Source organism: Enhydra lutris, unplaced genomic scaffold (genome assembly GCF_002288905.1).
Source record: "Enhydra lutris kenyoni isolate GAN:26980312 unplaced genomic scaffold, ASM228890v2 scaffoldscaffold13, whole genome shotgun sequence".
In the NCBI taxonomy this organism is placed as follows: domain Eukaryota; kingdom Metazoa; phylum Chordata; class Mammalia; order Carnivora; family Mustelidae; genus Enhydra; species Enhydra lutris.
The window spans coordinates 36,530,670-36,545,234 of NW_019154097.1; the positions used below are offsets into that span (position 1 = coordinate 36,530,670).

Here is a 14,565-nt window from a genome sequence, read left to right on the forward strand (position 1 = left end):
AGAGATGAAAAAGGTACCGGATACCCCTTGAAGCTAAGAAATTTTCAAACAAATTAAAGGAGGTCGTTCTCCGCCCTGCAGGTTACCATGGCTCGGACAGGACCAGAATCAGAATGTGAGGCCGGAAGGGGCTCAAAGCTCAAAGCCAAGCTTGTCCTTCTGCAGACGGGGGACCTGAGGCCTCTTGGAGCGAAGCCCTCCCTGGAGGGTCACTGTGCGCCGGTGAGACGAGAACAGAGTGGCCAAATCAGGACTCCGTGCTTGCCTTTCTGTTCTGGGGCTCGCTGCGGGACCTCGAGCAGGATAGGCCGCCTCTGCAAGTCTTAGATTCTGCACCCCTCCAGCGACATGAGGGCAGTGGGCTGGGGCCAAGATGAATGAGGTCACGGATGTGGCCCTTAGCCCTACACACCCACCAGTGGTCACCGTCAAGGGGAGGACGACGGCAGCCTCGAGGCCTAGGGACCTGAGGGTGGTGTGGTGAGCAAGGAGCCGGACCAGGCGCCCCGAGTCCTTGGAGACCAGACATCTAAGCACCACCATCAGCGGAGTACTGGTGATGCCCAGTAATGTCACTACACATGCTAAACAAATAGAATTAAATCAACCAGGAGTACTAATTATAATGAACAATAGAGTCATACAGTACAACACAACCAATAATGATATCACTTACAACACAACTAACTCATAGCACTAATAATATTATCACCATGTCGATGGTGGTGGTAGCTGCTGGCAAGGACCGGGGCTGCCTGGTTTCACACTGTCCACACCGCAGGGACACCGTCCAAACAGTCGAGTGCCAAACTTTTAGATTAGCTCAAGAAGGTTTATAGTCAGTAAATGCATGTTTCAGAAACTATTCTAGGTCACCAAAGGCAAGTTTGGGAGGTCTCGCTGAAATCACAGAGAGAACCGCCATCTTTACCCCAGAGACCAGCACCTGGTGACTCGCAGAGATTTTCAGAAATTCCATGACCAAACCAGCCCAGTCCAGATGGATCCTGTGTGTGGATCCAGTGCCTGGATCTCTGAGGCACGAGTTCTGGGCAGTTTGTCTCCCCGGGGAAAGGCACCAATGACCCAACCGCACGCGTCCATGCCTCCGAACTCCAGGTTGAACGTTTATGCACCAGAAACATGCGGTGATTTATGAAAATCACTTGCACGAAATAACACTGTTCTGTCATCTAAGGTTCGGTCACGGGAGGATGAGTAATGCGTGGCCCGAAGCAAAGCGAGGGTCTGAGTCGAGAGCTGGGTCCCCCGGCAGGATCTGTCGCCTTTCTTGTCCCTGTGGTCAGCTGGGCTGCGGCTCTGGGCCTCTCCTGTGCCGCAGCGGCCAGGGAAGGCCAATGCTTGACCTGTGAGCAGAACAGCCAGGACACGGCTGTTCCGGCTCGAGCTCCTGGATCACGAGGTGGACTGGCGTCGTAAGCATCTTAAAAGGAAATCTGAACTAGGCATGCGGAGACCCTGCCACCTTTGGTGACACTGAGACGGAGCACGAAGCCACCGCAACTGGGACAGCAACGTGGCTGGGGTTGCAGCTGGTAAAGGAGCCCATGATCCTCAGGGCGGGCGAGACACTGGGGCGGGAACTGGAGAGCTACTGTGTTCAGAGACATAGCTGACGGCGAGGACAGTCCTGGTTCGGGGAACTCCCAGTGTACTGAATTTGCCTCACATGCGAGGAGGGCTGTGTCCCTGTGGTTCTGCTTTTTTTTCTTTTTTCTTTTTTCAAGATTTTATTTTCAAGTAATCTCTACACCCAACGTGGGGCTCAAACTCAGGACCCTGAGATCAAAAGTCACATGCTCTACTGACTGAACCCGGCAGGTGTCCCCCCTCCCCGGCTCTGCTTTTAAATGTAACCCCCAACCTGCTGGCAGGTGTGGGTCTGGGTGACTTGGGTACACTCATACCAAAGGAGTAACACCCGGTGTTTGGCCAAATGGGACCAGCACTGCTCTGAACAATGGAGAAGCAGCTTAGTGAAGAGAAGAGAAGCAGACCCGAATGCCTCTGGCCTGGCGAGCTGCGGTGCGAGAGTTTGATTTGACTCGGCAAATTCATAATCAATTATGGATTAATGCATAGAGCGTTTTGTATGGGAGAGTGTCGGCCCGGTTCCCGTCGCTTAGGGGGCTCTCGCCTCCCCCTTCCTTCCTGACAGGGGATTGTTTCCGCATCTCCCAGGTAAAAGAGAGGAAACCTTCAAAAGCGTGATCGATTGATGGGTCAGTTTTAAGAATTGGCCAGAGGTTGGTTGAGCTGAGTACGGAAGGGGCCCGAGCCTCATTCTGCCTGTCATCTCCTCCGCCTAAGACAGTCTCTCCACAGACCACCCCAGCCCCATCTCTGGAGGCTTCTGGAACACCCTGGCTCTCCTGGCCTGGTTAGCAGCCCTCATGGCCCTTCTCACAGCTGGGCCGGCTTTGGTCATGCAATGTTGTCTCCAACTATAGATGGTACTCAAGGCCAAGGGACCACCTTGCTCATGGGGGGCTGAGGCAGAGGGGAAGGTTCCCAGCAGCAAGGACCATAGGGTGCCTGCAACAGGCCGTCATCTGGGAGGGTGTCTAGCCACACCAGCTTGGGAGCAGGTAATGAGACTTAAAATGAGCCTATGGCTCAGTGGTCTTCCTTCTAACACTGCTGGAGGGTAGAAGTTGGCTTTGTGTATGTGTTTGTGGTGGGGGGGCGGGTAGGAGGCTTTATTTTGCCAGGGGTGGGGTGGGAGGGAGATCCTAGACAGAGAGCAGCAGGTTGGCGCCTGGACAGGGATAGGGCTGCCCTGGAGGGCTGCCCCAGGCCTATTGGGAAGGAAATGCGGAGGCCGGCCTCTGTTGAGACCTAACCCAAGGGGCTGGGGGTGGGAGTGGGAATTGGGTCTGGAGGAATGAGGGCATCCCCCCTTCCGGGCTGGACATGGAGCCTGAGCCCTGCCGCCTCCCTTTCCTCCTGTTGGGCCTTAGTTCCTCCTGGCTCACTGGGGCCACGTGACCCCTGAACCCCACTGCCCCCATCCCAGAGGACGGGCTAGATCAGGTGGGACAGGGGACAGGGAGCCTGGGGTGAGAGTGTGGGGTGGGGGTCCATGGTGAGCAGGGGGGAGTCGGTTTTTTATTCAGAACTGAAGAGAAAGGGCAGAAGTTTGCATGATCACGTGGAACTGTCACTTAGAACAGGGAGAGGGATCTGTGGCTCCTGGGCCTAGCCCGGCCTGCTGCCCATTCGAGTAAACAAGTTTTACCGGAACAAAGTGCGCCCGTTCACCTACGCACTGTGACGGCTGCTTTCAAGTTACAACAGAGCTGAGCAGCTGCAACACGGGGCCACATAGCCCGCAGAGCCCAGGACATTTACTATCTGGCCTTGACAGAGAACATTTGCCTCTCCCCAATTTAGAATGGCCTCGGCCCTTTGGTCACTGGCCTGTGCCGGGCAGTGGAGACCATTGGCTCACTGGGCACAACCCGCGGTCGAAGGAAGACACACCGTCTCGACCAGACTCTGAGACCCAGATCGCAGCTCCTCCGTGGCTCTCCCGTGATTTAGACTCACGGCGCTGAGGACGGACGGCGCAGACAGAGGCTGCCAGAACGGCTCCTTGTTCCCCAGCACTCCAGAAAGATGCGCGGGGATCTCCCCCGGTTTGGGCCTCTTGAGGAATTTCAGGCAAGAGAGAGAGGGAGAGTGCGTGTGCGGACACTCGGGTGAATATGAGACGCTGCAAGCGCACGAGCTGTGGTTCTGGGCAGGAAGAGGCCTGCAGGGCCCACCCTCTCACTCCCACTGGACGCAACTCTCAGGCAGGGGCTGCAGGCACGGGCAGCCCCGCGAGGAACCAGGAAAGTATACAGTAGTAGGTGAATTTGGAAAGAAGACCGGGATTTGAAATACCACCAAGCCAGCACCCCAGCCTGGTCCGACGGTGGGTGACACAGGTGGGGACCAAGAGAGCCATGTCTGGCTAGCGCAGCAGGAGAGGGCACTCCTGACAGTCAGATGGTGGGGGAGATCTCCGCAAGTTTTTCTCCTCTGCTTTCTCGTACCCCAGCGTCCCGGCCACCGTGTTGCAGTGGCTACAACACAGGGGGCCCGCAGGTGCCTGCAGGTCTGAGGGGACCAGGGGCCCCTCCCCTGCAGTCCCCAGAGAATGGAGCAAAGCTTCATTCATTTCTCCTCTCCTTGCGTTGTGGTTCTCCTGCCACATGGCCGCCATCGCAGGAAGCCTGTGACAGAGCAGGAAATTAAGTCCCAGCTTTCTGGCCAAAGAAAGAGGCCCAAAAAGAGGAGAACCACGGAACTGGAAGCTTCCATGGAAATGGCAGAGAGAGCAGCTCAGGCAAGCAACCAGATGAAACTGTTTATGGACTCGTGGGCTCCCCCCAGGTCGTGCGTGCAAAGGTGTGACCCCAGACAGCTTTCTAGACACCAAGAGACGAAGCAGAGCGCGGACCACCGCCCGGGCCCCGCTGAGCGGCGTGCACAGCGCAGAGCTGCAGAGCCCCGCACGGAACCTGCAAAGGCTTCGAAGACAGAAGCGGGAGGGGAACAGCAACACAGAGCAGGAGGCTGGAACTTGCAGCCCGAGCCCCAGTGAGTCAGCGGTCTGTGAAGACAATAGCAACATCCACCACAGAATTTAAACAAGACCCGGAACCTCACAACAATATGAACAATGTCCAGTTTACAAAATCATGCAACACAAGGACATTTGGGAAAATCTCAGCTCATGTGGGAAAAGACCAACTCAGAGGCAGCCAGTTTTGTTTTGTTTTTGTTTTTGTTTTTGTTTTTGTTTTTTAAGCAGGCTCCACGCCTGGTGTGGAGCCCAATGTGGGACTCGAACTCATGACACTGAGATCAAGACCTGAGCTGAGATCAAGACTTGGACGCTCAACTGATGGAGCCCCCAGTCGCCCCCACTGAAGTATCTGTATTAAGACCCAATAATAACCATGGAGCTCAAACAAGTAAATGCACAGGCAAATAGATAGTCTCAGAAACAGAAGACAGTGAGAACCAAATGGAATTCTGGAAACTGAGAAACGACAACCCAAATTAAAAGCTCCCTGGATGGGCCCGAAAGAACAGAGACGGGAAAGGAAGGCCTCAGTGCTGCTTCCGTGCAATGATCCGATCCACGACAGAGGGGAGACAAACAGAGAATGGGGCCCAGAGCCCGTGGAGGGAACCACAGAGCTGGTGCTCATGGCCCTGGAGCCTCAGGAGACGGGGGAAAGAACGGCACAGAAACTACTGGAGAAAATAATGGCCAAAAACTGCCCAAGTTTGGAGGAAAACGTAAACTTATAAACTGAAGAAACTGAACAAACCCCCAAAAGAATAAATCTGAAGGAATGCATGCCGGACAAACGGTGACTAACTGTGAGAAGCGAGAACAGTCCCCGAGGACTGCCTGGGTGGGAGTCTGGGTGACCGCCCTTCCGTCATACCCACGCAGGCCAGAAGGAGGTGGGACCCTGCGAGGTGTGAGGACGGCAAGCTGGGGGTGTAGAACTCTGAACCCAGGGACAAATCCCTTCGAGAACGAGGGCAGTAAAGACTTCCTCGGCTGGTTGTTCGGCTCCATCCAAGGCGAAACCCACGTCCACAGACTGAACGACACCGAGATCCGGTTTGTCTGTTCTCTCCCCTTCTGCAGGTTCTGTGCTGGGACCTGAACCCATGCCCTTCACTCTCCCTTTATCGGGTGACAGAGCCCCTCTCTCTGGGAGCCCCCGAGCCGCTGCACAAAGGGTTTCTTACCCGCCTGACGCAGTCCTCCTCCTTCAGGCGTTCCTGAATCAGACTGACAAGCAGTGTGCTGGACAGTTTCTAAAGGAAAGACAACACGCAAAATGAGGGTCCTAACTCATATACCGAGCCAAAAAGGACCCGTGATTGGTAGGCCTGGGGGCTCAGCTGAGCATTGCGGAACTGGCTGTGTTGACACGAAGCTTCCCCAGTCCCTGACTGATGTCCAGAGGCCTCTGGAAAGCCCGGGCCCACTTTGCAGCCCCCACCCCTACCCTGAGCCTCATTCTCCACCAACCACCCCTTTGACAGCTCCCCACCACACGTGCACACCAACCTCCACTCTTGCTTATCCTGTGTCTCCACTCAGATGCTCCCCCCACCCCACCTGAGTGACTCCAGGCTCCCTCAGAGCCTTGGCCCAAGAGCCACCACCTGCAGGCAGTCCTCCCTGACCCTCCCCAGGCTAGGCTAGGAGCCGCCATAATCCTTAACAGTGAGTTCTGTTACTACTCAAACCACAAGGCCTTCCAGGGGTCTGCTCACATGTCCAATTCCCCAGGAAGTCTCAAAACTCCTGGAGGAAAGGGACCGAGTCTTACTATCTTTGTACCCCAGACGGTGTGCGGGGGCGGGGGGGCGTGATGCCCATCTCTTCTCAACTCTGCTCAGAGACCTCATGACGGTAGCTTGAAATCAGCCGTGGGAGAGTATTTATACCCTGGAAATGGGTGAATGCTGCAAAGATGAGCTGTTTCCCCAGAGAGCTGGTTGGCAAATGTTGACCAGCACACCTTTGCCCCAGCCTCAAGTCAGTGCCAAGGAAAGAGGATGCCCTTGCCAGCTGATGAGTTAACGAAATGTCATGTTCCGGAATACATTCAATAAATAGTATTAATGACCTGTTGATTATACCCTTTGTGCTGGGCACTGTGCCCAGCCACATTATTCGATGTTTATAACTCTGGACAACCTGTACTCTCTTCACAGATAGAGAAGCTGAGTCTCAGAGAGGTGAAGCCCCCTCCCAACCAGGGAGGGGCAGAGGCTGAACTTAAACCCAAGCAGGGAGCCAGAGCCCTGCCTCTTCAGCAGTGTGCTCTCCCTGGGCCCTGCAAAGGCACGGGTGTGGGGGGCGGGGAGGGTGTGCAGGGAGGAAGTTAAGGCCGACCTTCTGTCTCTCTTCTGAACTTTCTCTGGCCAGAATCAGCATCCCACTCTTCACAACCAAGTTTGATGTTTCTAACAAAACCTTGAATGCCCCGGAGTTGATGCCTGGAAAACCCACTCCCTTGTGTCCCCTTGACCTAAGATCACTAAAAGCTGGTGATTCTTCACAAACACCCCAATGCTTGGCCAAAGCAGACTCCCAGGCCAGCCCCGGACATCACACCCCAAGCTCTGTCAGGGCTGACTGGCCCCCAGGAGGGGAGGGGCTCCTGCCAGGTGCAGATGAGGTTTCCAGGGTGTGCACTGGGTTCACACAGAGGCGCCCAGCTCAGGTGGCGAGAATTCTACCTTCTGCTCCTGTTTGCAAGCTGGGGAACCCCAGAGTCGGACCATGTAGGCCTGGCAGGGGGTGGGGGGAGGCAATTTCCTGAAGTAGCCTTAGGGCTAATGGTGACATTTTATTTTTTTTTTATTTTTTTTTTTTAAAGATTTTATTTATTTATTTGTCAGAGAGAGAGAGGGAGAGAGTGAGCACAGGCAGACAGAATGGCAGGCAGAGGCAGAGGGAGAAGCAGGTTCCCTGACGAGCAAGGAGCCCGATGTGGGACTCGATCCCAGGACGCTGGGATCATGACCTGAGCCGAAGGCAGCTGCTTAACCAACCGAGCCACCCAGGCGTCCCTAATGGTGACATTTTAGTGACACTGGAGCAAAGCCTAGGTCCTTCATTCTAGAGTCAGCAACTGTGAGGGTTTGGAGACCAGATCCCGCCTCGGGAATGCCGTCATGTCTACCTGGAGTGCCGTCAGAGCACCCGGAGAAACAGAGAGCCGGGACGCCAGAGCCTCTCCAACAGGCTGTGCGCTGCCCAGGCTGGCTTAGAACGGGTACACGTGCCAGTGTGTGCCCACGCCTCACATTGTGTCCCGGCAGCGAGGATGTGGGGAGTAGATGGTGCCCAACCACTTCTAACCATGGATGTTTGCCCAGCTTCAGCGAGCGGGCACAGGTTGGCTCCCCCACAGAGCAATTCAGAGAGAGGGAACAGGGTGCTGGCGCAGGCGGTGGGGGAACCGTCCCCAAAGGGGTTCAGCTCTGGTGTGCTCGGATCCTCCTGGACCCTCAAGGTAGGGACGCTGAGGCTGCTGGTCTGGGGACCACACCGGGAGAACCACTGTCTTGAAAGCAAACTCAAGTACCCAAGAGCCTTCCCCCACACGGGAGAGGTTGCTGGGGAGGGTGCCTTTCTGCCCCACCCCTATCCTCCCAGCGCTCCTGGGGAACTTACCCCAGCTGGCGAGGGAAGGGGGTCAACAGGGAGCCGCCCTTTCCTGTCCCCTCATGTCCCCTGCTGACCCCAGGCAGAGCCAGCTTCCATGCTGAGGCCCGTTTCTCTTTTAGATTAGTCTCCTGTCCCTGACGGCACCCATTCAGAAGGCAGCAAACAGGTACTAGGATAGGCGGGGGTGGTGGGAGGGGGAGACGGGGGTGGGGGAGGTGCCAGCCAGCCAAAGAACACGGGTTGAAAGGAGACAGGTCCAGGTGGGGCACAGCACTGCTGGGGCCTGCCCAGCAGGGGACAGGCCCATGACTTTGAGCACAGCCCCTCCTGGGTACCCCCCCGAAGCTCCCTGCCTTGGCGCTGTCTCAGAGCCAGCTTTGATGTGTCACATCAACGACGGGCTTCCAGGGGGCGCCTCTCAGAGTTCTGCCAAACTGTCTTTGTAGGAATCGGGCTCCCTCCTCCCAGAGCTCTGCCATGCTCTCCCACCCCAGCCCCCAAGGCCCGGTGTTGTGGGGAGAATCAGGGACAAACCGGTAAAGCCCTGTGACCAGCCCGCTGGTCACAGAGCAGGCCCCGATCAGACGCAGGGCTCCAGCCTCTCGTCTCCCTGCTTTCTTCTCATCACGGGCAGAGTTAGCTGCATGGGCTCGGCTTGGACCTTTCCTCTCGGTCCAGCTCCCAAAGCCCACCGATCAGCTGACCTCAGAGGTGCCCCCCACAGAGTGATGTGCTGGTTTGCTGGGGTGCCAGGCGGCCATGTGTGGTGGCAGGTGGAACCCCGGCTCTGCCCCTTCGGGCACCTCCCTTCACTTCTCACATCTGGGCTTCCTCGCTGGGATGACGCAAGCCAGAAGAGACCCTGCAGTGGCAAAGGCCAATGGACTTCACAGAGAGAACGGCCCTCAGACCTACGCCCTCTCACAGGCCGCAGGCAGCACCTCCACTACCTGGAACCTTCCGCAAGGCCCGTTCGCACCGTCGCCTGGAGTGGCAGGGGGGACACGAGAGAGCGGAGGGTTCCAGCACCACGTGCTTTGTCTCAGCGTGGCCTCCGGGACACGGAGCAGCGAGGCTGGAGAGGGCATGGCGGGAGCAGACGGAGGCCACCCACGGGACTGGGGTGACCCCAGAAATCCTCAGCGACACTGGAGAGCCCTCCATCACAGGGTGTAGACGGAGGTAGGGCCAGACGGCGCACATTCTCTTCTTTGGGTGTTAAAGGAAACAGCGGCCCTGGCAGCCGGGCCATGGCTGCACCGGGCTCCACCGGATCTTAACTTTGTCAGCGGGACTGAAAGGAGTAACCGACACCGCAGCTGGGAAGCACCCAGCTCTGGCTCCTTCCCGTCTGACCGGCCTTCAGAGCCTGCGTCACTGATCCATTCGACAAACAGGCTGTGGTGGCCTAATACGACAGCTACATGCCCAGGAAACCCTGACTGGGTGACAATTGTGCTGTAAGAGTGACAACCACACTGAGAAAGGGGAGTGCGGGGGCGGGGGGGGGCGGGGCACAGCCATGTTAGAATTCCCTGGGGAGCGTCTGAAACTCCTGCCCCACACGTCAGGATTCAGACCAATCGAGTCCAGCAGGGCCCAGGAGAGGCTCGTATGCCACAAAGACGGAACTTCTAGACCAGGAAGTTTCTCGAACGTCTGTTCTCCTGCAGGTATTCAGTAAGAACGTTCCTTAGCAATTAAAACATCCCAGAGCAACCATGCCCAGCTTCTGTGGTGGAGAAATAACCTCTTCCTACCACGTCCTGCATCATTACAAACCCACAGGACTCAGTTTTCCCAAACTCCACTGGGTCCTGGGCGGGTTAGGCTTCCAGAAGCCCTGGCCAGAGTCCAAGGAGACGCTGACTCTCAGGCTCGGACAAGCGCAGGGTCAGCACCTCTGGTGCCTCCTTCACTTCTGTGCCCTGGGGCTCCTTCGGGCCGCCCTCTTGCTCCCCAGCCCGTCCCCAGGGCTCCCCTACCCAGTGTTTGTGACAGTGAATGAGGGCAGGCTTAGGGAACAGGCCAGAGTAGGCAGCTGAGGGAAAAGGACGTGACAAAACAGGATAAGCCGAGAGCAAAGGTGGCCTTGGTTGAGGCGGAGAGGAGCCGAGAAGCACCTGCTGAGGGACATGTGCTCACCCAGAGTGCCCTGGGGCCGGGCAGAGGGCACGAGGGGCTGGAGGACCACGAGAAAGCTGTCTACTCAGGGAGAGCCTAACCCTGACCCGATACTAAAGAAAGACTGGTGAGTTTGCTTTCTTTTCTTTTCTTTTTTTTAAGATTTTACTTATTTATTTGACAGAGGGAGAGAGAGAGTGAACACACAAGCAGGGGGAGCGGCAGGCAGAGGGAGAGGGAGAAGCAGGCTTCCCGCTGAGCAGGGAGCCCAACACGACCCAGGACCCTGGGATCATGACCTGAGCCGAAGGCAGACGCTTAACTGACTGAGCCACCCGGGAGCCCCAGGGCTCCATTTTTACATGTGGTCTGGTCACTGTGCACTGAGTGTCCCAGCAGATAGAGACTGAAACCAGTCCGGATGAAATGCAATGCCGTTTGGGTTTGTTCTCATGACCCGGGGGCTGGGGGGTGTGGGGCAACTTGAGGAATGAGATGGCTGGGAGCCCATGCTGCTTCAAGCCAGCGATGGGCCCTTGAGGGTTCTAAGGCCTTTCTCACTGCCTCTGAGTCACGCCATAATATTTTACAACAAACAGTTAAAAACAAAAAAGCTGGTCCAATCCCTCCCTGCCTGCATGGTCTGGTGGCCCTTTGCCTAATTCTGGACTCTTCCCATGAACCCTGCAGTTAGGCTAAGAAGGCTTCTCCCAGCACGACTGTGGCTAAGGCCCCACGGAGCCCATCCGCTCTCCCAGCCACGAGCCCGTGCCTACGAGTCAGTCACTGGTCGGAGAATGCTTCGGGGGAGAGTGACACAGTCAGCCAAGCCGCCGACAGCACAAGGCTTCCGTGCCCCCTTAGCCTGGGCACCCCCTTCCTCCCCTGGGGTTCCCAGGGGCCAGGAGGAGGAGTTAATCTTTGGGTCTCCCGAGAGCACACAGCACACAGGAGGGGACACGGAAGTATTTCCAGATGGGGAACCGTCTGGAAATGCCTAAAATGAGGAGGTCTTGGTTAACACCAGCAACGTGTAAGAATTCCGAGTAGGAGGGCAGAACCGAGATGGACAGAAGAGGAGGGATTTGAAGGTATTTTTGCTACTTACAAAGAGAGCTGTAAAGGGCTCCAGATCCACAGGTGACTTAAAGACGACCCTTAAGGAGAGGCCATGCCTGGCGACGGCCACCTGTGGCTAGGCCACGCGCAGCTGCCCTACGCACACGGTGCTGGCCCTTCAGGACTTTTTACTCCTTGATCAGTCCTGATGGCCTTGTCTTTCATCTTCCCTCCCCCGTGCTTCCGAACCGCGGACCCCGAACCAGACACCCTTGAGAGCACGTCAATGTGGTCTGAAATATGCCAATAATTAGTGTAATGAAACCCAGGAGGAATTTCTTTAAAATCCTCTCCTCTGTTGAATTTGATAAACCGGATAAAAGCATCTTTATCCTAGAAATAAACTTTGCCTCCCCTACCCTGAAAAGCTGTCTGAAAATGAGATAACCGCTTTCTTTCTAAAACCATGTTTCCACCCCCAAATGCCGGTGTCCGCGCCCCCCCCCCCCATAAGCACACTGATTCCTGCAAGCCAGAGACAGGGAGCAGGGGGGCCTTGAGGTGACCGTGTTGGGCTGGGGGGACTTGGGGAGGTGATTCGGTCATAAGAGTGGGGCCCTCGTGAATGGGATTACTGCCCTGAAACAAGACACCCCGGGGAGCTGCTTTGCCCTCTGCACCATGTGAGGACACAGCGAGGAGACGGCCCTCTCAGGACACGGCCTCTGCTGGCAGCGTGACCTCGGACCCCCAGACCCCAGAACTGGGACAAATCAATCCCTTGCCGCCAAGCCACCCGGGCTGTGGCGCTTTGTGACGGCTGCTAAAAAGGCCTAAGAGATCCGCTCGTAGTCCAGAGGGGATTATGAAGAAACATTTCAAAGTTCCTATTTGTATGGAAGGAAACAACATAACGAAGTTCTGTACTTTCCATTCAGAATAAAAGCGTTCAAATATGCGGTCGGTGAGATTTTAGGAACAGAAACCTGAGCGCCCTGGGATGCCACCCACAGCTGTGTGTGAGCGAGACGGAGAGAACGGGGAGGGCAGCCCTGGTGCCACAGAGCGCCCCACAGCGCCAGGGGCCGCAGGAGGAAACCCCGAGGTACAGCTGCTGGTCCTCCCAGGGCCGAGACAGCCGGACGACTGCCCTTAACCCCCCTGCCCGTCTGTCCAGATGGGGGCGCTCCATCATCTGTGGACGAAGCCCCTGCCCCTGGGCCTTGGAGCCGTGGGGCTGACCCTGGGAAGAGCGGGTCCAGGCCACTCCGTCAGCACAGAGTGGCCTCCTCACTCTATGAGTGACAGCTTTCTGCCATGAAGCCCTCACCTCCATCCCCACCAGGATGTGCCCTGCTTGAGAACCGTCTCCTCCCTCCCATCACACCACGCCTGTATCTCATTTTGCCCTGCATCTCCCTCACTTCATCCACAAGGAAACAGAAGCTAGCAGGGGGGGCGGGAGGAGAGGGGGGAGCTGTGGGAGCTGTCACCCCATCTCCCCTTCCTGCCTGCCACCGCCCCCACCCATGCCCCCAGGGCCAGTCCTACCTTCGTGTTCTGATAATGATCCCTGGCAACAGCAGCCAGCGAGGAAAATTCTCTGGCGATCAGGTTTTCCATCGTGAGAAGATTGGTGCTCAGATGTTTGCAAAGCCACATCGCCTAAAGAAAGGAAAGAAAACAAGGACATTGTCGTGAACGCTGGAATGGGGGGACTCCATTCAAACACCCAGGTCCTTCCACATTCTACTAGAAACGGCCGGAAGCATAATGATTTCCAGCAGGAAGGAGGCCACCAAGGGGGACAAGCCCACAGGGTCCCTCCCAGCCCAAGAATGCCGCTTAAATGCTCTCTGTTCTTCCAGCAGCCAGTGATCCCTAGAAAACCTAAGGATGGGCCATGCCTGTAGCTGCCTTGGCATCCCTGTCCCAGTTCTGTGGGCCTCAGAAGGTTTACAACAGGAAATGCAGGGACAGGACCCAAATATGGGTCACGATCATACTCACTCGTTGTTCCTTAGATGGGGACATGGCCTAGTCTAGCCAAATAGATGTTTCGTCCATTGACGGCTATGTATACTCTCTATGGATAAATGCCTTTCACGGAATAAGAACGCAATAAAATGTTCCCAATGCCAAGACTATGCTGATGACCACTTCAGCGTCAGGAAGAGTCAGAAGGCCAGGAAGTGCCCCAGGGCAAGTATGAACCTTAATTCTCTCTGTTGCCTGTACTGGGAGAGGTCAGTGATGAAAGCCTTTTAGGGCTCTGTCTGGATTTTACTGCGTGTCATCTTCCTGCAAAATTAGAGTCTGTGTGTCCCCAGGTAGCGGTCAGAGGCAGGAACAGCGAATTCACCAAAATGCTTGTAGCTCAAACACCAGCCACGTGCTGTGGGCCCTGACCTCACCGGGAGGTGAAATGGGTCGCCTCAGCCAAGTTGGGCCTGGATGAGCAAAGCCGTCTGCGTCCGCGGTCCTCCAGGAATTCTACCCAGCAAATTCGCCAGAGGTCAGAATGGGGTGAGCATAGAAAAACAGTAGAAAAACCACGGATAGACCGACAAGCAGAAGGCTAGAGGGATAGGTAGATGGGCAGAAAGAGAGACAGACAGAACGCTAGGATATAAATGATGCCAGAGCTTAGCAGACGCGGGTTGGCTTGGGTAAGGCTCAGCCATTCGAATTCCTCCTCCAAGAAAAGAAAGCGTCAGCTCATCAAGGACCAGTTAGCTTAGTCCACTAGCCAGGCTTTTAAGACAGAGTTCTGGGGCGCCTGGCTGGCTCAGTTGTTAAGCATCTGCCTTCAGCTCAGGTCATAATCTCAGGGTCCTGGGATCAAGTCCTGCATCGGGCTCCCTGCTCAGAGGGAAGCCTGCGTCTCCCTCTCCCACTCCCCCCGCTCGTGTTCCCTCTCTCTCTATCTCTGTGTCAAATAGATAAATAAAATCTTAAAAAGAAATAAAGAATAGAAGACAGAGTTCCATCTCAGATGATGGCAACTGTCACAAGTATTGACACGGGGATTTAAGATGGAAACGGCAGGCAGGAGGAGGCGGACCAGAGTCAGGACTGGGGCTGTCTCCAAGGAAAGACAAGGAAGGGTGGGGTGGGATGAGACATTTGCTGTACCTTTAAAGTCGAGAGAGAATCATCAA

At 56.0% G+C, this 14,565-nt stretch overlaps 1 protein-coding gene across 1 annotated transcript in view; it reads right to left on the reverse strand.

Annotated features, from left to right (window-relative positions):
- LOC111146225 (adenylate kinase 8) overlaps positions 1–14,565 on the reverse strand; it is a 114,936-nt gene that overhangs the window by 92,400 nt on the left and 7,971 nt on the right. The window contains exons 4-5 of the mRNA XM_022501679.1: positions 12,956–13,069; positions 5,782–5,850 (exon numbers count right to left, since the gene is read on the reverse strand). Coding sequence (XP_022357387.1) covers positions 5,782–5,850; positions 12,956–13,069 — 183 coding nt within the window. The remainder of the gene's footprint in view (positions 1–5,781; positions 5,851–12,955; positions 13,070–14,565) is intronic.